Genomic DNA, 27,788 nt, shown 5'->3' with positions numbered 1-27,788 from the left:
ACAGTAAAACGAGTACAAATTAAACAATAAGGTACCTTTTTATATCTATCAAAATAATATAAAAAAAGAAAAAGAGAGGGAGGGCCTGGGTGACTCAGTTAAACATCCAACTAATATTCTCTCTCCCCCCTCCCTCTACCGCTCCCCTGTTCTCTTTCTCCTTCTCTCTAAATAGAAAGATAAAAGAAGAAAGAAATTTCAAATAACACTCAATACTGATTAGCATTGTAAATTAATATAACCAGGTTATCTTTATATTTTTTATTTGTCTCATTTGTTCTGTTATTTTCTCTACTAGCTTTTTAGCTATATATCTTTACATTATTTTTACATGTTATTCTAGAAAAATATTTTCAAAATTGTGGTCTCAGAACCCTTTCACTCAAATCTTTGAGGATCTGAAAAAACTTTTATCTAAATTGTATTTATTGATTTTTCCCATATTAGAAATTAAAACTGAGACGTTAAAAATATTTAATTCATTCTAAACCAACAATTATCCATTACATCTCATATAAATTATATATTTTAATGAAAATATCTGTTTCCCAAAAAGAATGGCATTGTTTTTCGGGGTTGTTTTTTTTTTTTAAGATTTTATTTATTTATTTCAAAAGAGAGGAAGAAAGAGCACAAGCAGGGGGAACAACAGGCAGAGAGCGAGAATCGGGCTCCCCCCTGAGCAGGGAGCCCAGGACAAGGCTCAGTCCCTGGACTCTGGGATCATGATCGGAGCTGAAGGCAGGTCCTTAATAACCTGCCCAGGTGCCCCATAGTGCCATTGTTTGAAATAATTGCAAGTCTCTTTAATGTCTGACTTTTTTTTTTTTTTTTAAGATTTTACTTATTTGAGAGGGAGAGAGAGCGAGCAAGAGAGCACAGTGTGGGGAAGGGGCAGACGGAGAGGGAGAAGTAGGCTCTCTGCTTCTCAGGCTCTGATGTGGGGCTTGGATCCCAGGACCCTGCAATAATGGACCTGAGCCAAAGGCAGCCACCTAACTGAGCCACCCAGGTGCCCCATCTTTAATCTCTGGCTTAATGGAAAAAGTTAGATTCAAATATCTGTTTCTTCCTTCCATCTGTTGTGATATGTTGTTTAGATTGAATTATGTGAAGAAAATTTGGCCACACACAGATATGCGCTAGTAAAGGAGTTTTTTTGTTGTTGTTTGTTTTTTGTTTTAAGATTTTATTTATTTATTTGACAGAGAGAGATCACAAGTAGGTGGAGGAGGCGGAAGAAGGCAGAGGCTTAACCCACTGAGCCACCCAGGTGCCCTTAGTAAAGGAGTTTTTTAATAGCATTTTAAGATAATTGTAGGTATATTTCCTGATATTACACTACATCTCAGCAACAGTAGTTTCTTAGTTGTAATATGGAATATGAAATCATATCAATTATATTTCATTTATGTATCTTGTACTTTGGATATTTTACCTCTGCATCATTTAAAAATGTTCATTTTGCTTGGATAATTTGGAAAAATTTGATTCCCTCTTTTATGTAAGTCTTTTGAATGTTGACACATTTTATTTACAGTATTTAAAAATCATTTTTGTAATATTACCACTTTTTTCATCAGGAAAATCTCTTAAGTATTGGGAAGCTGTCAATTCATGGTGGTGGGCATAACTTTTCAAAATTCTAATTTTTGCTTTAAAACACAAAATTAACTTTGGCAGCAAAAACTGTCATTTATTTTCCTTAAAGTGTAGGCTCATTTCATTTACTTTTTTTTTTTTTCCTTTTTGAGAGAGAGAGGACAAGAGGGGCAGAGTGAGAGGGAGACAAAGAATCTTAAGCAGGCTCCGTACCCAGTGCAGAACCTGATGCAGGGCTTAATCCCACGACTCTGAGATCATTAACTGAGCCAAAATCAAGAGTTGGACACCTAACCCACTGAGCTACCAGGCACCCCTCATTTTACTTACTTTTGAGATATACCAGATCCCCAAGTCTGAATAGCTATAGTTTGTCTACAGTTGCTCTTTCCTATTTTCTATTTCCTCTTTCCTATTTCCTCTATTCCTATAGTATGGCATATCTGGGGTCTTAATTGAATAATGGAGGTGTTCAGAGAGGCTTCTCCACTCTGGCTTAGCCAGAATTCCATTATCTCCAAGTACTGCACTGCCTATGTCCAGTCAGTTCTCTTTTTGCTACCTTCACTCCCAGAATCCTCTCTGTCCATCAGGACCTGTAGGTTCTGTCTTGTTGGTGAATAGCCAATGCTAGTTAAGCATTAGGAGAACTTTCCTGCAAACTTTAGGAGCCTGCCCCTCTGTCCAGTCCCCTTTTTTTCAGTATTCTAATGCATAAAGTTTCACACCTCAGGAACTCTGAACCCTGATCTCTGTCTTCTCAAGTCACAAAAGTGCCACTCAGTAAGACATCCACTCTTTGCTTGGGCTCTACCTCTGCCCTGTAGTCTAGAACATGATCCTGACAGAAAACCAGGATGAATGTGGTGACTGACCTTTTGTGTTTCTCTTCTTTAAAGGATCACAGTCCTGCACTGTCTGAAGTGTAATCCAGCATCTAAAAACAATTCCTTCACATATTGTTTTGTTTTATCATTGGTTTTGGTAGGATGGTAAACCCATACTCTGTCATGGCCAAAATTATAAGTCCTGTTCAGCAGTTCTAAGTCATAATTATGAAGATTTTATAGCTATATAGAAAAATGTTGGTGTATATGTGTGTACACACATACAGGAAAGGAACTTGAAAAATTAAGGACTGTTAATCTGTTATTTAAATGAAAGGTTAAACTTTTTGTCTTTAGATTTTTCCATTATTATTGTAATTTTAACTATGTAATAAATATGGTTTTGCTATGGAATTAAGGATTATTGAAATAATTTTAAGCTGAAACTAATAACCTCCACTTCTTTCTTTTACATAAATTGTATTTTTTTAAGATTTTAAAAAAATTTTTTTAAAGGATTTTATTTATGTATTTGATGGTGAGAGAGAGCACAAGCAGGGGAATAGCAGGCAGAAAGAGAGGGAGAAGCAGGCTTCCTGCTGAGCAGGGAACCCCATGCCAGGCTTGATCTCAGGACTCTGGGATCATGACCTTAGCCAAAGGCAGATGCTTAATTGACTGAGCCACCCAGGTGCCCAAAGATTTATTTTTTAGAGAGGAAGAAAGAGAGAACATGAATGAGGGGCAAAAGGAGAGGGAGAGAGAGTCCCAAGCACATTCCATGCTGAGCAAAAAGCCTGATTCAGGGCTCAATCTCATTACCCTGAGATTACAACCTGAGCCGAAACCAGCCAACCAACTGAGCCACCCAGTAATCCCCAAGAATATTTTATTTTTAATTCACGAGTGATCTGAAATTTGTTAAGTTTGTCTTTAAATTTTGCTTTATAGTGATACTCATATATACACAGTAGATGACAGACGGAAAAACATTCTATCCACGTAGCTTGCACTGGGCACTTTAGTCTATATATGATTATTAAAAATTACAATAGTAAGTGGTACATTTTGGCAGAATTTTTGGTAGGTATGATCCTCAAAAATGGTAATACCCAAGCTAAACAATTGGGGTGTGTGTGTGTGTGTGTGTGTGTGTGTGTGTTTTCAAAACTAAACCAGATGCACAATTATTTAGACTGTTACTGCAATCAACTGTGAAAGCAAGGAATCATCATTGAGTTATACTTTACATAAATAAGGAATAGGAAATATATATGCACATTCACGAGCTGAGGTCATAAGACTGACAACTACTGCAAAATGACAAGACAAATTCTATCAACCATGTTGTAAAAATTTCTTACTCAAAAATCCTATCTTTTATTTTTGAGATTTCTTTTTCTCAAATTCACGTTTTCAGAAAAAATATTAAGTATATTTTGAATTTTCTGCTTAATTTTTTTTTTAAGAAAACATATTTTCTTTTTTATTGTAAGTATTGCTGGATTTTCTGTTAAAAAGGATGACGTAAAAAAAAAAAAAAAAAGGATGACGTAAAGGCGCCTGGGTGGCTCAGTTGGTTAAGCCACTGCCTTCGGCTCAGGTCATGATCCTGGAGTGCTGGGATCAAGTCCCACATTGGGCTCCCAGCTCTTCAGGGAGGCTGCTTCTCCCTCTGACCTTCTCCCCTCTCATGCTCTCTCTCACTCACGTGCTTTCTCTAAAATAAATTTTTAAAAATTTTAAAGGTTTTATTTATTTATTTATTTAACAGACAGAGATCACAAGTAGGCAGAGAGGCAGGCAGAGAGAGAGAGGAGGAAGCAGGTTCCCTGCTAAGCAGAGATCCCAATTCAGGGCTTGATCCCAGGACTCTGGGATCATGACCTGAGTCGAAGGCAGAGACTTTAACCCACTGAGCCACCCAAGTGCCCCAGAAAATAAGTAAAATCTTTAAAAAAAAAAAAAAAAAAAGGATGACGTAAAAATTTTATTGACCATTGTTATATATCTTAAACATATAGTTTTTTTGTAACTATGTATATTTTTAAGTTACCTCTAGTTGAGGGGTTCTTGGGTGACTCAGTTGATGAAGCATCTGACTCTTGATTTGGCTTAGGTCATGATCTCAGGGTTGTGAAATCCAAGCCCTGCATTGGGCTCCACTCTGGGCGTAAAGCCTGCTTAAGATTCTCTCCCTCTCCCCTTGCCCCCTCCCCACCCACCAAAAAAAAATTACCTCTGATTGAAGCAGCTTTATAATATTAAGGAAATTTTAAGACTATTACATTTTAATTCCACTATTCTAATGTTCTTGTTTTTATTTCACCCAATGTCTCTATAATTTTATTTAGTTGTGATTATAATACATATACAATTTTGGGAACTGCTGTTTTAACCTCATAAACATTTTTCCATGTTGCCACATAAACTTCCTATTATCATTTTAAGTATCTGCATAATATTCCTTTAAGTTACCATAATTTTTTCATTACCCTATCACTGAGATTGCTTCCACATTTTTGCTATTATATTTGGTATTCTAGCAAATATCATTTTACAGGTACTTTTCTATACAGAAATTCTCTGTTCTTTTGAGTTACTTTATTACAATAATTTCCTAGAAGCACAACTCTAGGTCAAACAGTATGAACCATTTTTTCCTTTGGTGGTAATGGCAATGGTTGTTAAATACGTGATTATTTCTGTTGGTTATTTGTCTCTGTGCTTAAATTCTATTGAAATTGTATTTATTACTTATAAGCCCAAATGATTCTTATTGCTGTCTGTTGGGTTTTTGTGTATGTGAATCAGACTCTTCTAATATAAAGAAATGCCATAAAGCAGCAGGTCTGAAGGAAGTCCCCATAAATACAGTAGGAACGTTTTATAGGTTTCTGTGGGGATTCTGTAACTATACAGTGGAAAATCTGTTCTTCAGGGGCTTAGGATATAATATTCCCCTCACTTAGCAGTTAAGAAAATGAAGTAATATAAAGAACAGTGTAAGGAAGTTACAGCAATTTAAGAAATAACTAAATCTATTAAATACTCAGGAAGAAGCAAGTTAAACTAAACATTAAAACAAATGCTTAAAGCTAAAGACCATATATACCCTTATTGTCTCTAAGCTTGATTTTTTTTTTTTACAGGGAAATGGATTGTTCTGTTTTCTTTCTTATATGCTGTAGAAATTTATAGATGAGAAACTTGTACCCAGCCTTATAAATCCTATTTTTTTAATAAACTACTTGTTGCCTTTAATACCATAACTATCATTTAATAATACCCTATGTATTCATATATATAAATTATAAAATATAATTGCCAGGTCCAAGTTACATATGTTATTGCTCACATATCTTAAAATAAGTCAAAACAAAAATCTGTGTGTGTGTGTGTGTTTAAGAGTTTATTTACTTTTTTAAAAAAATTTTACTTATTTATTTGATAGAGATCACAAGTAGGCAGAGAGGCAGGTAGAGAGGAGGAAGCATGCTACCTGCTGAGCAGAGAGCCCGATAAGGGGCTTGATTCTAGGACCCTGAGATCATGACCTGAGCCGAAGGCAGAGGCTTTAACCCACTGAGCCACCCAGGCGCCCCAATTTTGATCCTTCTTAAAAGAAAGCAGTTTCTCACCTTTTGGTGGTGTATTTATAGCCAGGCCACTGGAATACACCCTTTTATATCCTGGTTGCATAAACATGACTTAAAATAGTATGAAGCTTATCATCATTCCACCCAGAGCAACTCCTTATTCTGTCTTGGTTACCCACCACACACACACACACACACACACACACACACACACACACACACGCGCACTTTCCTTGAAATCCATTTTAAGACCTTAGACTTATTCTTGACTCTATTCTTCTTTCTCTCTCCCTCCAGCTAATTAACCTCCAGGTCACAGATACAATTTTTGTCACAGTGGCTCCCTGTGTTTCTGTTTGCCGTTGCCACCATCTTAGTCCTGGGACTCATTACTCCTAGACCACTGCAATAGGCTTCTCATTGGTCTCCCTTCCACGAGTCCCTCCCACTTCATTTTATCTCATACATTACTAAACTGTTCATACTTAAGATCCTTTGAAATCTAACCATTACCCAGCTGTCAGCTTCCTAATGAAACATGCAAATTGCCCACCTCCTTTCTCCCTAAGATGAGTCCAAACTTACCTCCCTCTCAAGCCTTCCTGTCTGCCCCACGCTAACATTAATTGGCTATGTTTGCATACATTAGATGCTAATCAAGTAGGCTGTATTGTATTGTCATTTACATATTATCATTGATAATATTAGTGTATTATCATTACATTGTTAATCTGCCTGCATCAGGATCATATAAAACCCATTATGGACAGGGATAAAGTCTTAAATCTCTCAGGATCCCCCACTGTCATAGTAGACAGTAATAGACTACTGGTCGAGAAGATAGACTTTGAAGTGAAACAAACCAGGGTTTGAATTCTGGTTCTGTCACTTAAAGCTATATGACCTTGAGTAAGTTACTAAATTTCTGTTTCTGTTATGAAAATGAGCATGATTATAACCCCCTCATAGGGTTTTTGAAAGGATTAAGTAAGGTATATATGTGTGTAATATGGAAGCTCAATGCCTAGCAGCAAAATAAATAATAGTAGTAATTATCATTATAACAATTATGATCATCCTAAGTGCTCAATTAATGTTTTTTAGCCACCATTATGAGGCATGTCAAGAATTTGGTATTTCACCCTTTTTCATCAGTGAGATAGCTACAAATATATGAAGATAACAATGGGAGTGATTTTTCTTACAGTTATCAATAGGATATGTGGAGCTTGAACTTTGGATATGTGGCTTCTTTGTTGTTTAGAAAAATAGTTTATTCCAGGAAATTACCTTACCTATTGCAAAAAAGGAAATACAAATTTTGTAAAAACAAACCCCAAGAAACCCCACCTTTTTTGTATAAAGATGTTGCTTGAAAACATTTTAGCAGCAGAAAATAATATCTTCTTGCATAGGAATATAAATTCTGAAACTGAAAATACTTTTAGAAAGTGCCAGATCTTGGAAAGTTGACCTTCTTATATACTATATCAACTATTCTATCATTTAAATGTTAAAGAATCCATTTACAGAAATTAAGATGACCAGTGAGAAAAATCTAAAGTTACTTAAAAAACTGAGGATACCAAAGAAATAATCCAGTCAATAAGTGGGCAGAAGACATGAGCAGACACTTCTCCAAAGACATACAAATGGCTTACAGACACATGAAAAAATGTTCAGCATCACTAGCCATCAGGGAAATACAAATCAAAACCACAATGAGATACCACCTTACACCAGTTAGAATGGCAAAAATGAACAAGACAGGAAACAAATGTTGGCAAGGATGTGGAGAAAGGGGAACCCTCTTACACTGTTGGAGGAAATGCAAGCTATACTGCCACTCTGGAAAACAGTATGGAAAGACATTAAAAATAGAGATACCCCAACTTAAAAAAAATCAACAACAACAATAACAAAAGAGCTACCTACCCTATAACCCAGGAATTGCACTACTAGGGATTTATCCCAAAGATACAGATGTAGTAAAAAGAAGGGGTACATGCATCCCAATGTTCATAGCAGCAATGTCCATAATAGCCAAACTGTGGAAGGAGCTGAGATGTCCTTCAACAGATGAAATGAATAAAGATGATGTGGTTCATATATACGATGGAATATTACTCAGCCATCAGAAAGGATGAATACACCCACCATTTGCATCATCATGGTTGGAACTGGAAGGGATTATGCTAAGTGAAGTAAGTCAAGCAGAGAAGGACAATTACGTAATAGTTTCACTCAAATGTGGAACGTATGGAGTAGCACAGAGAACAATAGGGGAAGGGAGGGAAAACTGAATGGGAAGAAATCAGAGAAAGATGCAAACCATGAAGGACCCTGGACTCCAGGAAACAAACTGAGGGTTTTGGAGGGAAAGGGATGGGGGAATGGGGTAACTAGGTGATGGGTATTAAAGAGGGCACATGTTGTAATGGGCACTAGGCATTATATGAATCATTGAACACGCCATCAAAAACTAATGATGTACTATATGTTGGCTAACTGAACATAATAAAAAAATGAGGGTAATACAAAATAATTTTAAACTTTCATCTCTATGATAGTGAAGTATTAGAATATAAGTATTATAAGAGGAGATTTTAAAACTATTAAAAAGAATGATGTATTCATAAACGAACAAAAAGGCAAATAAATATAGCCTTAGAGTAAAATACAGCAAACCATACTAGCACCCAAATAATCACACACCGTAGTACTCCTGGGACATGGCTTCAGCAGTCATTTCCAAAAAGTGGTTGGACTTACAGCCCAGTCATATTTTAACAGAAGATCTGTATGAGTTATATGGTTGTACCAGCACTACCAGAAGAAACATCTGACACAAAATATATTCATTCAACATGGAATTAGTCTGTATCATTTGCCTTTGATTATTCTAGAAAGAAAGATGTATCCCTTGTCATGCTTTTTCTTCCTTCAGTTATGAGGCAGTATTACAACCTTTTCATTTTTTGGTAGGGATCACATGCAATGGTCTGAAGAAGAAGAAGCAGCAGCTGGGAAAAAAGTAGAGGAAAACTCAGCTGTGCGAGTCCTTCTGGAAGAACAAGGTAGGCAACTACATGTTGTAGCTCCTGGAGCTTGGTTCTTCTGTTTGGCCTTCCAATGATTCAGTTCACACGTTCTCTTCCTAATTGTGTCATTACTTTGGAGTATTCTTTGCTTCTACCTGTGCCAGTCCACTTGCTCCATTTGGGAGAATTCCATTATTCTAGTGTAGTGGGACCAAAGTTAGTGAAATAAGTTACAGATAACTCTTTAGTTGCTTTTTTGGTAATCATGGTATTACCTTTTTTTGGGAGATACACACAAGGAAATTTTAAAATTTTCCTCTTGCTATACATCTTTTAGTCTGCTGTTGTGCATTATACTGGCAAGGAGTGTTTAACAAATTCAGAAACTTAGAGCAAAAATGGCAAAGTCATATCAAAATGTTGTGGCCCTTTAGGATAAACCTCAAGTTTCATAAGGATTCAAAGTACTTTTCTTAAAGGCCTTTCGATACTCTGGGTTTAATTGAGGTAAGAACTTGCCAACCTTCAAAGCTGGCTTCTGAAGAAATGGGCTAATGCTACTATCACACACACACACACACACACACACACACACACCAAAAAAAACAAGCTTTGGTAAAGATGTAGAGAAATGAACCCTTTGGCACTGCGGACTTGGTAAACTTGTAAAATGATGCAACCTCCATGGAAAACAGTATGGAAGTGCCTCAGAAAATTAAAAATGGAGCTACCTATCTAGCAATCCCACCTCTAGATATAGAGCCAAAAGGGTTGAAAACAGGGTCTTAAAGATGTATTCACACTCATGTTCATAGCAACACTAGTCACAATAGGCAGAAGGTAGAAGCAACCCAGATATTCTTTCACAGATAAATGGATAAATGAAATATGGTATATATGGACAATGGAGTATTAGCCTTAAAGAGGAAGAAAATCCTGTCATATTCCACAACATGGATGAACCTTGAGAATATCATGCTAAATGAAATAAGCCAGTCACAAACAAGGCAATTCTACTTATATGAGGTATCTAAAGTAGTCAAATTCATAGGAACAGAAAGTAGAATGGTGGTTACCAGGGGCTGCAGGGAGGAGGAAACACAGTTGTTGTTTAACAGAGAGTTTCAGATTTGCAAGATGAAAAAGTTCTGGACGTCTGTTTCACAACAAAGTGAATATACTTAACACTACTGGACTGTACACTAAAAAATGGTTAAGATGGCAAATTTTATGTGTTTTTTTTACCACATTTTTTCTTTTAAAGCATGCTAAAAAAAATTTGGTCTGTGTTCTTCTCACTGCCATAGCTAGGAATCCAGGTATACTTTGACCAACATGTACACTCTTGAGATAAGCTTTTCTACCTTGTTTCTCTTAAAATGATTTCTTCCTTAAAACAGATTGGTTCTTTTTTCTTTAAAAAAAGAAAAAAAAAGATTACTGAAGTACCAAACACAGAGAAATTTTCACAACTCCTAAATGAATTGTCACAAAACTCGATAAATTTTCCCCACATCCACATCAAGAAACTGAATATTACTATTAACCCAGAAACTTCCTCATTTTCTGTCCCAACAACAGTACTTCCCCCAACCCCTCTGACCCCATGAAGAGCAAGTATTATTCTGGCTTCTAATACCCTAGGTTAGCTTTACCAGAACAGCTTGGTTCTGGTCATCATAATTTCTTCATCACTCTTGTAGCAATATCAGTCTACCTACTAGATAGAGCGAGTGTCCAAAAACTATGGCCAGGAGCCAAATCCAGCCGATTGCCTGTTTTTATAAAGTTTCTTTGGAACACAGACGTACTCATTTGTGTACATATTGTCTGTGGCTGCTTTTGAGCTCTATCTACACAGTTGAGTAGTGATTAACAGACCATACATAGCCCACAAAGACTACTCACTATCTGGCCATTTACAGAAAAGTTTGCCAACCCCTGCAATAGAATTTTGTTTCCAGATTGATCCTGTGTTCTGAAACGCCCCTGGGGAAGATGTTTGAAATCTTCTGTGCAAGCCCAGCATAGTGCAAATCTCTAATCTCACTGATGGACTGAAGTCATATGGTTGTGGCTAAGGTTTGCAAGCAGAGGTAGCTGTGGACACTGAGCTAAGGGGAGCTCTTCCTTAGGTAGAGAAGCTCTTAGGTAGCGAAGGGGGCACTTCTGCCCTACCTTATCCTCTGCCACCATTGATGACTTACTTTATCCTCTGGCATTGTTTGCTTTTCATTAGAGCTAGTTTTCCTTCCTCATCCTAAGCATGAATGTATCCTGGAGGGTGGACAGGAAAGAAAAGCACCTGAGCCACAATGGAACCATTCTATTTTTATGAGCTCCCTCCATGCAGTTCCAGAGTGGGATATGGCCAGGGAGTGTTGGCGCTGGATTGAAGGGTACATACCAGTGGCTGTTCTGCTTACAAATCAGCCAACATTGCATTCCTTTGCAGGAACTCTGTCACACTGTTTCTGAGGAAGTATAATTTTGCTTCTTTGCCAGCAGCTGCACAGACATATTTTCCACATTACTCAAGCTTCTGCTAGTGGCCACCTGGATGTGACAGAAAGCATCAAGCCTAAACAGAATTAAAAGTTATCAGTCATCTTAATTCATTTCCAGGAAGTTAAGAACTATCTCCAGTATATTTCCTGATATGAAAAATCAAGGATTTTTTCATGCTGTCTTGAATATTTGTTTAGGACATAAATAGATGAGCAGTGCTGATAATGTTCCCTTAAAGTGCTCTGTACTGTACGAGGCTGCCTATTTTGGCCTATTTATGTTAACAATGAACTTGAGTGAAGCTAATGAGAAGGTTATTTTAGAGCCTTGGAAACCGCAGTAAAGGAAAATGACAGTTCCCACAGAACTATAGTGTGACTGAAATAGAAAGGTGGTGACTGGCCTCTCTACAGAAGCAGGAAAAGCAGGCTGGAGAGGACTGATGATACTGCTTTGAAGCATTTGGTTTGCTTATTAGCATGTCCAGTCACTTTTTGAAGCAAGTTTTCTGGCTGCCGTGGAGACACGGAACTAAAGACATTTTAAAATGGCTCAAAGTGATGCAGGATTCTGCTGGGCCCCACCCCGCCCTGGAGCATGACTCGGTGCAGTGAACTTCACACATGTCAGGAAACCGGCACAAGGAGAGGACCCCACCGTCCGGGTGACTTTGTGATCACATGTCAGCGAGGGTGCTGTGAGGATGGCAGAGAAAGGGAACTTTTGTTCTGAGGAACTATATTGAGTGACAGGACGTAACTGAGAGTAAATACCTTCCCACCCACCCTGCCTGGCTCCTCCATTCATCGGAGACCTGATGGGCAGCAGAAGCCCTGGGCGAGGCCTCCTGTTTGATATGTAGCATCTCTGATGAATACAGGTCAAGGTGAATGGATCCGGTTAAAAGCTCAACTAGCAAACTTTGTGAAAACCCAAAGGAGGCTCTGACCCTGTTCTTATTCTGTGCCTTTTAGGAACCACCATCTCTTCTTATCCAGGAGAGTCCTCAGTCTTTGAAAGAGCACATTTTCTCCCATCACAGAGCTTTCTATTTGCAGACATATAGCATAAACACTGTCTATTGATCTTATTTCACTGATTTTAATGCCCCTGGGAGGAAATACTGGTGGTTCAGCTATGCTAGCCTCCTCTCTAGCACACTCCTTTTGGTCTCTGTGTGTGTCACTCTCTCCTGTTGCTCCCATTTCTCATTTCTCACCTATTGTCTCAGATGTTGTGAGAACTGAAGTCAGGAAACACCCTCACAGTTCTGAAAATAAGAGCTTAAGCATCACCAATAGTGCAGTGTTCTTATGTGAGATAGTTGACATTTCATTCCTGTGATTAAAATGTATAACATCCGAGCTCTCGTGAGCAATTTTTCTTTCACTTAGATGCCCAAATTAATCATTTTAATTCCACATTTCCTTTTGGTAATTTCCTTTAAATTTTATGATAGCTCATATTTCTTTTAAAAGCGGGTTAATTCAGAGAAATAAGGAAAATACATTTGGCAGTTTTGAGTTAACATGATTATATTTTATAATTTCCTAAAAACATCTCCAGTGTGTTATAGCTCAGCTGGTTATTTAGAAAATGTAATGAGTTTTTAAAACTCAATAACAAATGCAGCTGCTATTTTTTTTTCCACTTTACTTTAAAATATTCTTGCAAATAGTTACCTATCTAGAGTGAGTTGTCTGTGTCCAGCAAAGTCGTAAAAGAATTCCACCGTACCTTACCTTGTGAATTCCTTTACCACTTGAAAGTGTCCTATGTAAAAAAAAAAAAAAAATAGAGTAGTTGAAAGTTTTGTACACTAATAAATTTAGAGTACTTGTTTTTAAGTCAGCTTTGATTGTTTAAAATTTCATGCAATACTGTTAGAAATATACTTTTCACAGGGCACCTGGCTGATTCAGTGAGGCATGTGACTCTTGATTTCAGGGTTGAAAGTTGGGTGCCCCATGTTTGAGCCCCATGTTGGGTGTAGAGATTACTAAAAAATAAAATCTTAAATTATATACATATCACACACACACAAATATATATACACTTTTCATAAGAACTTTCTTTTATAAAAGGTTTTATTTAATTATTTACTTTAGAGAGATTGAGAACATCTGCTTACACAAGAGTGAGCAGGGGGATGGGGGGAGGGAGGGGAAGGAAAGTCAAATAGACTAAACGGGCTAGGCCCTGGCAGGAGTCTGGCAGAGGGCTTGATCTCATGACCCCGAGATCATGATCCACACCAGAACCAACTACTCAGGTGCCCCAAGAGTTTTTTCTTAAGTATAGACAATGAACTTTCATCAGTGATACGTGGAAATTTCTAACTTTGAGAGTTATCTGATGTAATTGATGTGCAAAAATAACTCTAAATAACTTTTTGTTACATTGTAACAGGATAATTTTTCATAATTAATATTAATCGTATATATGGCAGATACATAAATGGTTTGGTTCTATTTCTTAGTTATGATATTCAGTGTGATTCAGGGTGAATTCTGAATATTTAAGTATAGTTAATATGTCACATTCCCTCTTCCCCTCAGCAGTATTGAATTTAATCAGTGAATAATTGAGAATTTGCTTCATCTGTCATTAAACACATCACTACAACCCTTTTACTGCCATTGGCAAAACCCAATTAACTCTGAATCCACAGCCTAGGAAAATGAAAGGAAAAAACTTTCTCCAAGAAAAATTGATCATTGATACACCTGTTTAGAAAATCAGCTGGACTTTTGCATCAACATGGATGGGTCTGGAGGATATTATGCTAAGTGAAATAAGTCGAGCAGAGAAAGTCAATTATCATATGGTTTCACTTGCTTGTGGAACATAAGGAATAGCATAGAGGACGTAGGAGAAGAAAGGGAAGAATGAAGGGGGGAATCGGAGGGGGAGACGAACCATGAGAGACTGTGGACTCTGGGAATCAAACAGGGTTTTGGAGGGGAGAGGGCTGGGAGGATGGGTAAGCCTGGTGATGGGTATTAAGGAGGGCATGGATTGCATGGAGCACTGGGTGTTATATGTAAACAATGAATCTTGGAACACTACATCAAAAACTAATGACATACTGTATGGTGACTAACATAACATAATAAAAATAATAATTTAAAAAGGTCAGAAAATCAGTCACTTGCTAAAGAAAAAAAATATCGGTTGGGAGTTCCCGGCTTGCTCAGTCCAGTAAAGCATGTGACTCTTGATCACAGGGTCATGAATTTGAGCTCCATGTTGAGGGTAGAGTTTACTTTAAAATAAGCTAATAAATAAATAAATAAATAGAAAATCTTTTGGACAAGATTAACACAGGGCAGATTTGTCCACACTATATTCAACTTTTTGGCCTGAACTTGAAATGAGTTAACAGCAGGTCAAAACTAAATTTTTCACTCATGGTCAGGAGAATAGCTCTTCCACTTCCCGTTATCACAGACACCTTCAAAGTTCAGGAAATTAATTCATATGCTGAAGGTGTTTACATTGTCTCATAACCATAATTGTGAGTCTGATTGAGCTTCTGTGGCATCTCAGGAGCTGTCACATCTTACTGGGAACTATGAGCTGCCAGCATTGATTGAGATAACTGCTGAACGCACAACTTTAAAAGCAAAGAACAAAAAAGTTCCAGCCCTTTAGCCTTCACCCCAACCTATGCTGGGTGCTGTTTCTGTTTTGTATCTATCCCACAAGCCAGTCTGTTCTCATAGAGCATTTTATGTTTCCCCATCGCTCATCATAATTTCATCATATAATCTTGCATAGCTTATATTTTATATAAATCAAATGGTGTTTAATTAATTCTGCATTTTTTATCTGTTTTTATGAAGGTTCCCTTCAATCAGCATTATTTTTACAGTTCAGTCATACTGATTATGTCATACTGGAGTTTTAATTTCAGTTTGATGCTTCATAATGAAAGTACAAAATAAAAAAAAAAACAGGTTATTTTCAGGGATATTTTGAAGAGGTTTAATATTGATTTTGTGTTAGGTTGGCAATGTAGTGTGATGGTTTAGAGCATGAGCTTTATTTATTTAGTTTTTTTAAGTTTATTTATTTATTTATTTTGGGTGAAGGGGTTCACCTCCAGTGAGGGGTTCGAACTCAAAACCCTAAGATTAAGAGTCATATGCTTTTCCGACTAAGCCAGCTAGGTACTCCAAAAACATGAGTTTTTAAGTCCAATAGATCCAGGTCCTGGCTCTAGCTGGGTGACATTGGGAAATTTTCTGTCTCCTCTGACCTTGAACTTCTTTGTCTGTAAATTGGAATAGTAATTTGTCTGAGAGAGATTATTAGGATTAAATGGGGAAAAAATCCAAGTAAAGCATTTGACATAGTACCCGGTACATAATGAACAATATATGTGTTATTGTTGTTATTGGTATAATGATTGTGTTTTTTTGTTTGTTTGTTTCTCTTAATTCCTGAAGTTTGGGAAATACTTGGAAAAGGCTTGGAAGTATACATGTTAGCAGCCCTTGACTGTGGTCTTCCCATAGTAATCAGATCCTTTTTAAAGATTGCATAGTCTAGGGTTGAATCTAGATGCTTGATATATTTGGAATCTGAGCCAGATTCCAGTCACCTTGCAGCACATTCACCTTCTTTACAAGCTGGAAATATTAAAATGTAGTAATACAGGCTCATACTTAAGATCATAGTCTGAGCCAAGATTTTGTAGTTTGTAGAACTGACACTGTTTAATGTTCTCCATAAATTCATGGGGTTTAATAAGGTACATAGACTTCTTAGACATTGAACCTAGAGATACCCTAATTCAACCTCTCATCAAATGAGGAAACTCCATAGGCAAGTTGGATGAAGCATTCAACTAAGATTCTGTTTTTATGTGTAAGATGCAGTGAACCTTTCTAAAAGAACGAACTACCTAATAATCATTACATTGTTACTGTTGCTCTAAATTTTCGTCTGATTATTATAAATCAGCATAAAATAAATTTTAGAGTTGCAGTGTATAGATGAGTCTGTGTGAATGTTTTCTGTTAATATCATTATCCTTTAAATTTTAATTGCTACGGAAGATTATTGTGTTTTGACCTGCATGGCTTGCTTGGTCATTCCTATGTTGTTGAGTATTTAAGTTTTCCTCCCACTTCTTTCTATTTTAAATGGCACTGCTATGAACATCTTTTCTTTCAAGTGCGGTCCTGCTATTTACGCCCCCCCCCCCCCCCCCCCCCCCCCCCCCGCAGTTAATTCCTAGGGGAATATTTCCACAAATTAATCAAGGTGTAATACTACATGCTAGTTACTGATAGGTTCAAATTCACCTCACAGTAGCTTGGTATTGAAACTCAGATACTAGAGATTTGACTAATGGTAGTTCTTCTTAGGTGGTTGCTTTTTATTAAACAGAAATATTTTTTACCAGCATAGAGTGAGTTACAAAGACAGTTTTTAAGGTAGAAAGAAGAAGGTGTGAGAAGACCCTGGGGAAATTTGATAGTTTGCTAATTCCTCCTGAATCTGATTTCAGAATGTTGTTTTATTTTCTCATACAGTATAGCAGGTATACTCCAGTTTTTAAAAGTAGAGATAGGACTATTTTAAAGATAATATATGACATTTTTAGATTAACCATATATAGTCTTCCTTCCATTGGTGCAGATGTGAGCATGTTTTGGACTTAAACTTCACATAGTTCTTTTGTTACAGAGATCTACTTTCATTTCTCAGACCTTAAATACAGATGGGAGTTTCTGTCTTTATAGCAGTGCTGCTACCGGATACGATTCAGCCTTGATGGGAAGGAAGTCTCGTGGCCAGATGGGTGGAGATCCATGTACAAGGCCATAAAGATAAAAAATGGAAAGAAAAGGAAAGCTACAGGATTCTATAACAAGGATGAACCTGACTGTGGGCAGCTGCTTGTTCTGAGGGTTGGAGCTTCTTTAAAATTATGAAAGTATTGAGTCCACTGATTTTATTTATAATTTAGTTTATTTGGGGGAGGATAGTCACTTCAAAAAGATCAAAATTCAAATAATTCTTTTACAAACCCTGGCCCCCAGCCACCCGGTTCCCCTTCCTAGAGACAGCCAGTATTACTAATTACGTGATTTTCCTTCCAGAAGTATTCTGTACATATAAAGTAAATATGTGTGTACGTGGATTGTGTTTCTGTGTATGCATACGTGTTCTTTATCTTCTCTTTTCCTAGCAAATGTTTGTGTCATAGATATGCTGTTCTATACTTTGCTTTTTCATCCAACATGAAATCTTTAAATTATATCAATAGATGGTCTTTTTTATTCTTTGAAAGCACTTTAAAAATGTCACATGTCTATATTGGGTGAGAGTAATTCTTTTTTTCTTTTTTTTTTTTTTTAAAGATTTTATTTATTTATTTGACAGAGAGATAGAGAGAGAGCACAAGGAAGCAGAGCAGCAGGCAGAGAGAGAGAGAGAAGCAGGCTCTCCGCTAAGCAGGGAGCCCAATTCATTCCAGGACCCTGGAATCATGACCGGAGCCAAAGGCAGCCACTCAACGAACTGAGCCACCCAGGTGCCCCGAGTGGGTGAGAGTAATTCTTAACCCAGGGATCAGACCTGGTCCATAGTAGCATTCAAGAAATGTTTGTTGAGTGAAGGGGTGAAGGAGTGAGTGAATTTATTATTTTATTAATTTAAGGTACAAATAAAAAGAGGCAGAAAGCTAAGAATTGTCTGAAGTTCTGAGACTGTTGACCTAACCTGACCCTGGGATAGAGGGAAATCTAAGGGTTAACATCATAAAGTGTGAATTTCTTGGGGCACCTTGGTGGCTCAGATGGTTGAGCCTTCTGCTCAGGTCATTGGGATCAAGCTCCATGTTGGGCTTCCAGCTCAGCAGAGAGTCTGCTTCTCCATCTCCCTTTCCCTCTCCCTCTGCCTCTCCCCCTGCTCATGCTCTTTCTTTAACTCTCTCTCTCTCTCTCAAATAAATAAATAAAACCTCTAAAAAAATTAAAAACACTAATTTCTTTTAAAAAGGCGTATCTCGGGGTGCCTGGGTGGCTCAGTGGGTTGATGCCTCTGCCTTCGGCTCAGGTCATGATCCCAGGGTGCTGGGATCGAGCCCCGCATCGGGCTCTCTGCTCAGCAGGGAGCCTGCTTCCTCCTCTCTTTCTGCCTGCCTCTCTGCCTACTTGTGATCTCTATCTGTCAAATAAATAAATAAAATCTTAAAAAAAAAAAAAGGCATATCTCCTAAGGCTTCATACTAGATCTCAATAGGAAGATTTCTCTGGAGGTGGAGGAAGAATGGGAGGCCCCTAGATTCCAGGAGTTTCAAATGCAAAATAGGGAGTTGGAGTAGATTATTTCAATGGGTTGTTCTGGCTCTAAGATTATGTCATTTATAATTCTGCAGTTTCCTGACTGATTACCAATTACAAGACACTTGTGTTGAAACCACATTTATAGAGAAATAAAAAAATGAGGTGTCCTTCCTTTAAGATGATAAAGAGCCTTACAGGTTATTGATGAAAATGTGATTATTAGGAATCCAAGATTCAGACTGTAGAAAGTAGTTTGCAATGATTATATTCCTCACAAAAATTTATTGGCCAAACTCTTGAAGCAGAAGCAGATTTATGGGGATAGGAACTAATACCCCACACATTGACATATTTTGAGAGAATCAATACTCTATAGTGTTAACCTGTAAGAGGCAAAAAAAAAAAAAAAAAATCAGATAAAAACTGTAATATTAAAATTACTCAATAGTAAATATAATTATTATAAATCATAATGTCTGTAATATATTTAACAATATTTATTAAATATATTTAGTTATTAAAATAGTAAGTAATAGTAAACATAATTCATAGTAAAATAAATCTTTTTTTCTTTTTTCTTTTAGTTAAGTATGAGAATGAAGCTAGTAAATATTGGAACACATTTTATAAGATTCATAAGAATAAGTTTTTCAAGGATCGTAATTGGCTGTTGAGGGAATTTCCTGAAATTATTCCAGTTGATCAAAAAACTGAACAGAAGCTGCAGGAATTATCATGGGATCATGCAAAAACTAGTGCTGCAGATGGTTTCTCAAGAAGGCACTGCCCTACTATGCCTGAAGAAAACAATCATAAGAAAAGTTGTGGTCCATCAGGTAGTCAAAGCAAAGTGGGATCACATTTTTCCAACCTGGAATCTAAAGAAAACAGAAAAGGACCTCTGAAGACAGAACTGTTTCCTGGTAGCAACGCCACTTTCAGAATCCTAGAGGTACTGTCTGGCCGGGGCAAAGATGGGAGGTGGCAAATAGCTTTGAAATGTGCATTCCACATGACTTTATTAATAATCCAGATTTTTTAGGGGGAAAATTATCAAGTCTAAATAAGTGTTCAGTATACTTCTGTGCATAAAGAATATTTAAAGGACTCATGTCTATCATCAGGTTCTAAGTTTGGTTTTTAATTTTTTTTAATTTGTTTTCATTTCTAACTTGAAGGCAGTTTTAAATTCCAATTAAGTTTTGGCCTTAATTTCTATCTCTTCCTGTTATTAACCCTTTTTAAGTGAACTAGAAATAATGAGATATATAATTAACTGTAATCCAGTATAGACATTGACTTCCTATTTTTAAAAATAAATCTCTTTCTTCTGTTATAAAGGTAATATATATTGATTAGAGAGTTTGCAAAAGAGTAGATAAAAGTATCTACCATCTCACATACCAGAGAGTTAACCACGCTTAACATTTTACTAACTTTTCTCCTTTTGTTTACACTGTTTTATACAGTTGAGCAATACTGTACCTGTATTTTGGGGTTTTGCTTTGTTTTTACTTAACATTATAACATAAACAACATAAGCAGTTTTTCTATCTTAAAAATTCTATAAATATTTTCGTGGCTGCAAAATATTTTCCTATGGAAAGTACTTTAATTCTGCTTACCTGTTTTTACAATACTAGACATTTAAATTGTTTTCAGATTTTCTACAGAAAATATCTTTGGGTGTAGACTTTTCTCCATTTTCTTTTATTATCTTGGGTTAGATTTACTAGCTCATAATTTATTTTAAAAACTTAATGCCCTTGGGGCGCCTGGGTGGCTCAGTCATTAAGTATCTGCCTTCTGCTTGGGTCATGATCCCAGGGTCCTGGGAAGGAGCCCCGCATCAGGCTCCCTGCTCGGCGAGAAGCCTGCTTCTCCCTCTCCACACCCCCTGCTGTGTTCCCCTCTCTTGGTATGTCTCTTTCTGTCAAATAAAATCTTTTTTAAAAAAAGTTTAAAAAAATTTTAATGCCCTTAGTATATATTGCCAAATCACTTTTTAGGAAGTTGTATTAATACCAATTCATGGCAATGTATGTCTGTTTCATCATACCCTCATTGGTTAGAATATTCTTATTTTAGGGGTTCAGTTGATTAAGCACCTGCCTTCAGATCAGGTCATGATCCCGGGGTTATGGGACCAAGTTACACATTGGGCTCCCTGCTCAGTGGGTAGTGTCCTACTCTCCCCCTGCCCCTCCCCTTGCTCTTGCTCACTCTCTATGTCAAATAAATAAATAAAATCTTTTTTAAAAAAGTGTTCTTATTTTAAGTGATTTCCTCTTTGACAGATGAAATTATACCATGTTTTAATTTGCATTTCTTTGATTGTTAACTAGGTCACATCGTTCTTCAAATGTTTAGAAACTATTTGCACTTCTTTTGTGTTCTATTTATTTCCTTTGCTTATTTATGTTATTTTTTTAATGAATACTATCTTTTTACTGTATTCATTGCCAATTTTAAAAAAAGATTTTATTTATTTATTTGACAGAGAAAGAGAGATCACAAGTAGGCAGAGAGGCAGGCAGGGGTGGGGGGAAGCAGGCTCCCTACAAGGAGCAGAGAGCCCAATGCGGGGCTCCATCCCAGGACCCTGAGATCATGACCTAAGCCAAAGGCAGAGGCTTAACCCACTGAGCAACCCAGGCACCCCACCAATTTTTTTTACAGTGTGTTGGTCACCTTTTAATTTGGTTTGAGTTTTGGTGTGTAAACATTTTAAATATTTCCATAGTTAAATTTATCAGTATTATTCTTGTGACTTATTCCATTGCTTTCGAGTTTAGAAAACCCTCTGATTCCTCTGGGGCACCTTGGTGGCTCAGTCAGTTAAGCATCTCTTTCTGGTCAGGTCATGATCCCATGGGCTCCCTGCCCAACAAGGAGTCTACTTCTCCCTCTCCCTTTGCCCCTCCCCCTGCTTGTGTGCACTTGCTCGCGCTCTCTCTCTCTCCTTCTGTCAAATAAATAAATAAAATCTTTTAAAAAGTAGAAAGAAAGAAAGAAAGACCCTTCGACACCTAGACATCCGGTACATTTTTTTCTAGTTTTTTTTTTTAATTAAAAAAAAAAGTCTAACATTGGTGAGGAAAATTTAACCTTGTTTTCATGATATTTGTTTATTCTTTGGATTTTTTTAGGTTGGCTGTGGAGCTGGAAATAGTGTTTTTCCAATTTTGAACACTTTACAGTGAGTTTTAAAGTTTTCTCTTGCAAAATTTTACATATGTATGGGGCATTAAGAAATTCTGGGAAAATGTCATCTATATGCCAGTAGTATTCTTGTTCACATATAAACAATGGCTTAAACAGCTTTCAAAAGAGTTGTCTTAGTCCTAGTGTCAAATTTTGTGTGAACTAGGAATTACTCTGAAAAGAGTGTTTCACAGCTGTGGGTTGAAGTAATTTTTTAAGCTTGTGTGTGTGTGTGGATGAGAGAATAAGAAAAGAACCAGAGATTTGACCGTTCCACTAAGCTGTGAATTGCTAAACTTCAGAGTTCCGTTTGCTCCTCCAGGTCTGTAGGAGCCATTTCCCACAGAGAGAATTGAATTTAAAGATTATACTTTAACCTCATTTTATTTTGTCATCACTTCTGGAGCCACACCCAGTATTAAGACTTCCCTTTGTCCAATGATTGTCTCTAGACTTGGAATTGTTTAGAGGTAACAGCAACTATCCCTAAGACAAAAAAAGCAGGTGTAGATAATCGGGACAGAGGTGTTCTCCTTATGCGTCCTTCCTGTTCACTGCCTCACATATGTGTTGTGGTATTTCCATGATGAAGACAACACTCCTGACAAAGATTTTTCTAGCACTTGTACCTGTGGCTGGTCTTCTTTTTTTTAAGTTTACACAGTAGCTTTCACATTATTTTTCCATTATAAAATTGACATGAGCACATTGCAGAACATTACCATTAAAGGAGAGGAGGGTAGGAATCACCCATCATCCCCATCATCCTAACATAGCTGCTGTCAGCATTTTTGTTATAATTCCTTTCAGTCTTTTCTCTATGTGTATTTTAAATTTTAATGATGGGTTTTTTTTTAGCTTTTCCTTATGAAAATGTGAAAGCATTCAGAAAAGTAAAGAGTAATACAGTGAATTCTCATAAACCCACCACCTTGATTTAACAGTTAACACAATGCCAACATCATGACACTTTATTTTTAAATACTTATGATATCTCTCCAAAAAAAAAAAAACAGTACATTCTTCATTACTATTCTAAACCTAACATAATAAATAGTAATTTCCTAATACCAGTAGATTACCAGTTAAAGTGGCCAGGCAAAAGATAGCAGCAAATTTGCAGTTCTCTTTTCATACTTATTTTCTTTGTTTTCCCTTTTCCCCATTTCTGGACCAACATTTCCTGCTATTTTATACCACATACTCAGTTTCCTTCACCCCAGTAACTTCTGATCTTTTAATACCAATAAATTTACTACTTTGGCAATTGATAATGAATTGCTTTATGACTCATCTCAAGGTATTATTTAGCATATCATTTATTTAATCTTGTCTCTCCAACCACTGCATATATTCCTTGAAATAGAAAATATATTTTATCCTAATCTGATTTTCCAGGTAACCAAACAGTGCAATACAGGTAGTTAGAGTTCAATACATATTGGATAATATCTCTGAATTCCTAGTTGTTCTATTTTTCCCTCTTCTCCCTCCAATGAATGATTGCAAGCACTTTTTTCCTCACATCCTGATACTTCTTGGCTGTATTGTTTTGTTTTAATCATTGTAGCTTGATAACCTAAGATAATTAATTCATTTTTAAAAAGCAATCAGTGATTTTTTTTTTCACCTTCCAAAGGGAGAATTAGACTCTTTTCCTCACCTAAAAAATTATGTTTTATTACTTTTGGAGAGTATAGGATTAATATTTTACATTTTCTGAATATTTTACCATAATTAGACCTCTGGAATTGAGAGGTCATATCATTCTCCAAGGATCATTTAATGCTTAAACCCCCTGCCAAGAGAGTGGTGTGGTGGTAGTAGTGATATTTACACCTGCTTCCTGGGAGAAGGGCCAAGGCAGTCAGCTGATTTTACAGAAAAGCTCTGGAAAGTCATTGGGTGGTCACAAGACCTCAGCTTGGGCTGCTATTGCAGTGGGAATTCAGTCTCAGAGGTCATGCTGCTGTCCTGGGAGGACACATGGCAAATGGCACATGCTTTCCTTTAGCTACTAGACTGTTCTGTATCTTGTGGGTGTTTAGCAACTAGTGCCCAAAGGTTGACTGCATACCTTTTATAAGAAGCTAGATGTGCTAGTGTCCAGAGAAGCATTTTGAGTTATATGGAAGCTTTTACAGAACTGTGATAAGTTCTTAAGTTTTTAAATTCCTGGAAGGCAGAGGCAGGTCTTCCTATAATAATAATATGATGGTTATAATAAAAATAATAGCAATAGCAACAACAGTTACAACAATGACTAACATTTAGCAGGTGCTTACTCTGAGTTTGGCACCTTTTTGGAAACTTAAATGAATTTCTCCAATCCTTACAATGACCTTAGGTGCCATATTTATCTCTGCTTTATAGATGAGGAAATGGAGTTACAGAGAAATTAAGTAACTATTCCAAGATCATACAACGGAGTGGTAAAAGCCAGGATTCAAACCCTAGGCAGTTTGGTTCCAGAGCCCTTGCCCTTAGCCATCATATCACATAGGTCTATATGCATGTTAGTGCTTCCTGAGAAAGTTCAAACACATGTGACCGACCACCCAGGAAGTTAGCGGTCACAAATATATGGATTTCATAGGAAACAGTACAGGTATCAGCTGGAGTAAAGCACTGTTTTTTATATGGAACAGATGAAAAAGGCAAGCAGCACAAGTCATAACCAAATCCTATTTATCATATTTTAACTAATCTATCCATCAATGGGTAGCATTTAAGAGTATAATCTGAGCCTGGGTGGGATTTTATTTGTGGAATACATATTTGTGTTTGTATTTCATATGTATTTAGTAGTTCTCCTTGCTTGAAATGTCTCCTGAACCAAATTAGAAGTTCTAATTATGTGTTTTAAGGCCCACTTATATAATCTGCTACATACTGGTTTGAGCTCTCAGGATCAACTCTGCTTCTTATCCCTGGCATAGGACTCCCATCTCTAAGCCCTTATACCATTTACCCTTCTCCCCATTCAGCAATGTTATTCACCTTCTACAAAATTCTGAAGACTTAACACCTTTGGAACTCTGCCCTATCCACAATGCTATAAAAGCTATATAAAACCAATCATGTCCTCAGCTAGGCTATAAAACCCACAAGAGCTAGGACCATAATTATAATTATTGTTTAATGACAAACTAATCTCTTTCTGGGATTCAGACATGGTATTAAGTAACATGATGCAAGGATTATTTGGTACCATCATACTAGGGATAATCAGTAAGGGTACTGGTCCACAAAATTCAGAGTATATGTGTGCCCATGAGTAACCGCGATCCAGACATTGTAACTGAATTTTAGGTAAAGGCCAAATAGAACTTGTCTACAAGTTCAGTGGAGGCCACTTAAAACTACTCAAGACTTTGATATGGATAAACATCCCCTGCCAAAAAATGACTGACTTTAAATTTATAAATAAAATAATTCACAGAGTTAATAAATGGAAAATTCAGGATTTAAACACAGGTCTATTTGGCTCCAAAATATATACTTTTACTATTTTATTAGACAATTTCATTTACTACCTTGTATTCTAATGTTTCGTACATAAATGAGGCTAATAAATGTTTAGAAGTTGTGTTTACATGATATTAATATATATATATATGTTTCTGTTCCATTAGGGGCATCAGAGCCTCTCTGAGAGGGTCAAGAACCAAATGAGTTGTACACAGAGAAAGGGGACTGAAGCACCAAGGACACAGGGGTCTGAGAGTCCTTGCACACAGGTCGAACTTGACTAAGCTATGAAGGAGCTATAGGCCTTACTGGCTGGAGGCACAGAAGAAAGAGTGTGGGGAGGTGGGGGGAGCAGGAGAAAGATGGAGCAGTGATGATGGGTAGCTTTGGAGGTTTCCCATGTGAGAGTGTGATGGGATGTAAGGGTAGGTGGCCTTACATAATGGAGAACTTCAAAAGCAGGACAGGAATTTGAAAGTTACCCTGTAATTAATGGTAAGCATTTGAGACAATGCTATTTCAGAAGCAACATGAAGGCACCCATATGCCATTATAGAGAATAATGTCTAAAAGGAAGAAACAACAACCCAGGTGTCATCCAAAATTCTATTAAAGAAATACTTTTTAACAAGTTCAAGCCTACAGTTTCCTTCTGTAACCTGAGCATAGATTAACTCTAGATTTAAATATTGGTTTCATTTTCATAGGAATGTTCCAGAGTCCTTTCTTTACTGTTGTGATTTTGCTTCCAGAGCTGTGGAGCTAGTAAAGGTATGCTTCATATTTTCTTTAAGGAGAGCCAGGTAAGGATCTAATTTATTTGCTGCTGCTGTGATATTTTTGAAATATTTCAGATGTTATCTGTGACCATTTTTAACTGAGCTTTTACTATTTCTGGGAATCATATGATCAGCTGATACCTAAGATATCACCTTAAAATGATAAAAGTTGTTTTGTATTTAAAGTTGAAGGCACTGGTACACCCAGAAAGGTCAACAGGTCCTACAAGGTGATCTTTTTTTTTTTTTTTAAGAGCGGGGAGAGACAGAGAGAGAGAGAGAGAGAGAATCTTATTTATTTATTTATTTATTAGAGAGTACATGCACACAAGCTAGAGGAGGGGCAGAGGGAGAGGGAGAGGATCTCAAGCAGACTCCCTGCTGAGCGTGAATCCCAGCGTGGGTCTCATCAGCCCTAAGACCATGACTTGAGTCACACACTCAAGTCATGGTCTAAACTAAAGAGTCACATACAACCAACTGAGCCACCCAGATGCCCTGGGGAGAGAATTTTAAGTAGGCTCCATGCCTTATGTGGAGCCCAGCACAGGGCTTGATCTCAGTATGGGGCTTGATCTGAGAACCCTGAAGTCATGACCTGAACTGAAACCAAGAATCAGATGCTTCACCATGAGTTACCCAGGTCCCCCTACAAGATGATCTTATTCATATTTATGTCCCTAGATCCCTGCACGCAGTCTAACATGTAAGAGGTACTCATTAAATTAAAAATTATGAAGTTATGGGGCGCCTGGGTGGCTCAGTGGGTTAAGCCGCTGCCTTCGGCTCAGGTCGTGATCTCAGGGTCCTGGGATCGAGTCCCGCATCGGGCTCTCTGCTCAGCGGGGAACCTGCTTCCTCCTCTCTCTCTGCCTGCCTCTCTGCCTACTTGTGATCTCTGTCTGTCAAATAAATAAATAAAATCTTTTTAAAAATAAATAAATAAATAAATAAATAAAAATAAAAATTATGAAGTTAAAAAGAATTGAGAAGGCACATAATACAAATGTAAACTGTCCTAGACTGTTGGAAAAGCAGTGGGGAGCCTGGACTTGTTTGACCAATCCCCAAAAGCTAGTAAGCATTACCTTAGCAAAAAGTATTTTTAGGAGATGGGAAAGGAATGGAAATTCTGCTAACAGAAATGTATAATCAGTACTTGTAACTTAATTTCTGATATTGAGTAATAGTTAATCATGGTAGACATTTTCTGAAATACTGAAAAGCCTAAACAGAGAGATAAAATTCACCTATAATCATACTTCTTAGAGTCCTATGGTGAATCAAGGTTAGGTATTTTGGTATATATCCTTCTGGTATTGTTTTATGGGCAAATTTGTGTGTATGTATGTTCTAATTTTTTTTAATAACAGCCTTTATTGAGATACAGTTCACACACCATGGAATTCACCACTTTATACAATTCACTGATTTTAGTATATGTATAAAGTTGTGC

At 37.0% G+C, this 27,788-nt stretch overlaps 1 protein-coding gene and 1 long non-coding RNA gene across 8 annotated transcripts in view; one reads left to right on the top strand and one right to left on the bottom strand.

The window, feature by feature from the left end:
- METTL8 (methyltransferase like 8) overlaps positions 1-27,788 on the top strand; it is an 82,653-nt gene that overhangs the window by 47,398 nt on the left and 7,467 nt on the right. For 6 of the 7 annotated variants that reach the window (XM_032355927.1, XM_032355924.1, XM_032355925.1 and 3 more), the window contains 4 exons: positions 9,014-9,105; positions 19,463-19,830; positions 22,028-22,077; positions 26,261-26,324. In XM_032355927.1, the coding sequence (XP_032211818.1) occupies positions 9,014-9,105; positions 19,463-19,830; positions 22,028-22,077; positions 26,261-26,324 (574 nt within the window). Of the gene's footprint in view, positions 1-9,013; positions 9,106-12,040; positions 12,464-19,462; positions 19,831-22,027; positions 22,078-26,260; positions 26,325-27,788 lie in introns of those variants that run through there. The other variant, XM_032355930.1, reaches the window with a different exon arrangement.
- Positions 11,477-13,347, bottom strand: LOC116597767. The gene is made up of 2 exons (XR_004288776.1): positions 13,260-13,347; positions 11,477-11,625 (listed from the first exon to the last, which is right to left on the bottom strand). It is a non-coding gene; the product is annotated as an uncharacterized LOC116597767 (long non-coding RNA).

This window comes from Mustela erminea, chromosome 8, assembly GCF_009829155.1.
Source record: "Mustela erminea isolate mMusErm1 chromosome 8, mMusErm1.Pri, whole genome shotgun sequence".
Taxonomy (NCBI): Eukaryota; Metazoa; Chordata; class Mammalia; order Carnivora; family Mustelidae; genus Mustela; species Mustela erminea.
Note: the sequence above shows the minus strand (reverse complement) of the source record. Positions and strands in the feature narration are given on the sequence as shown.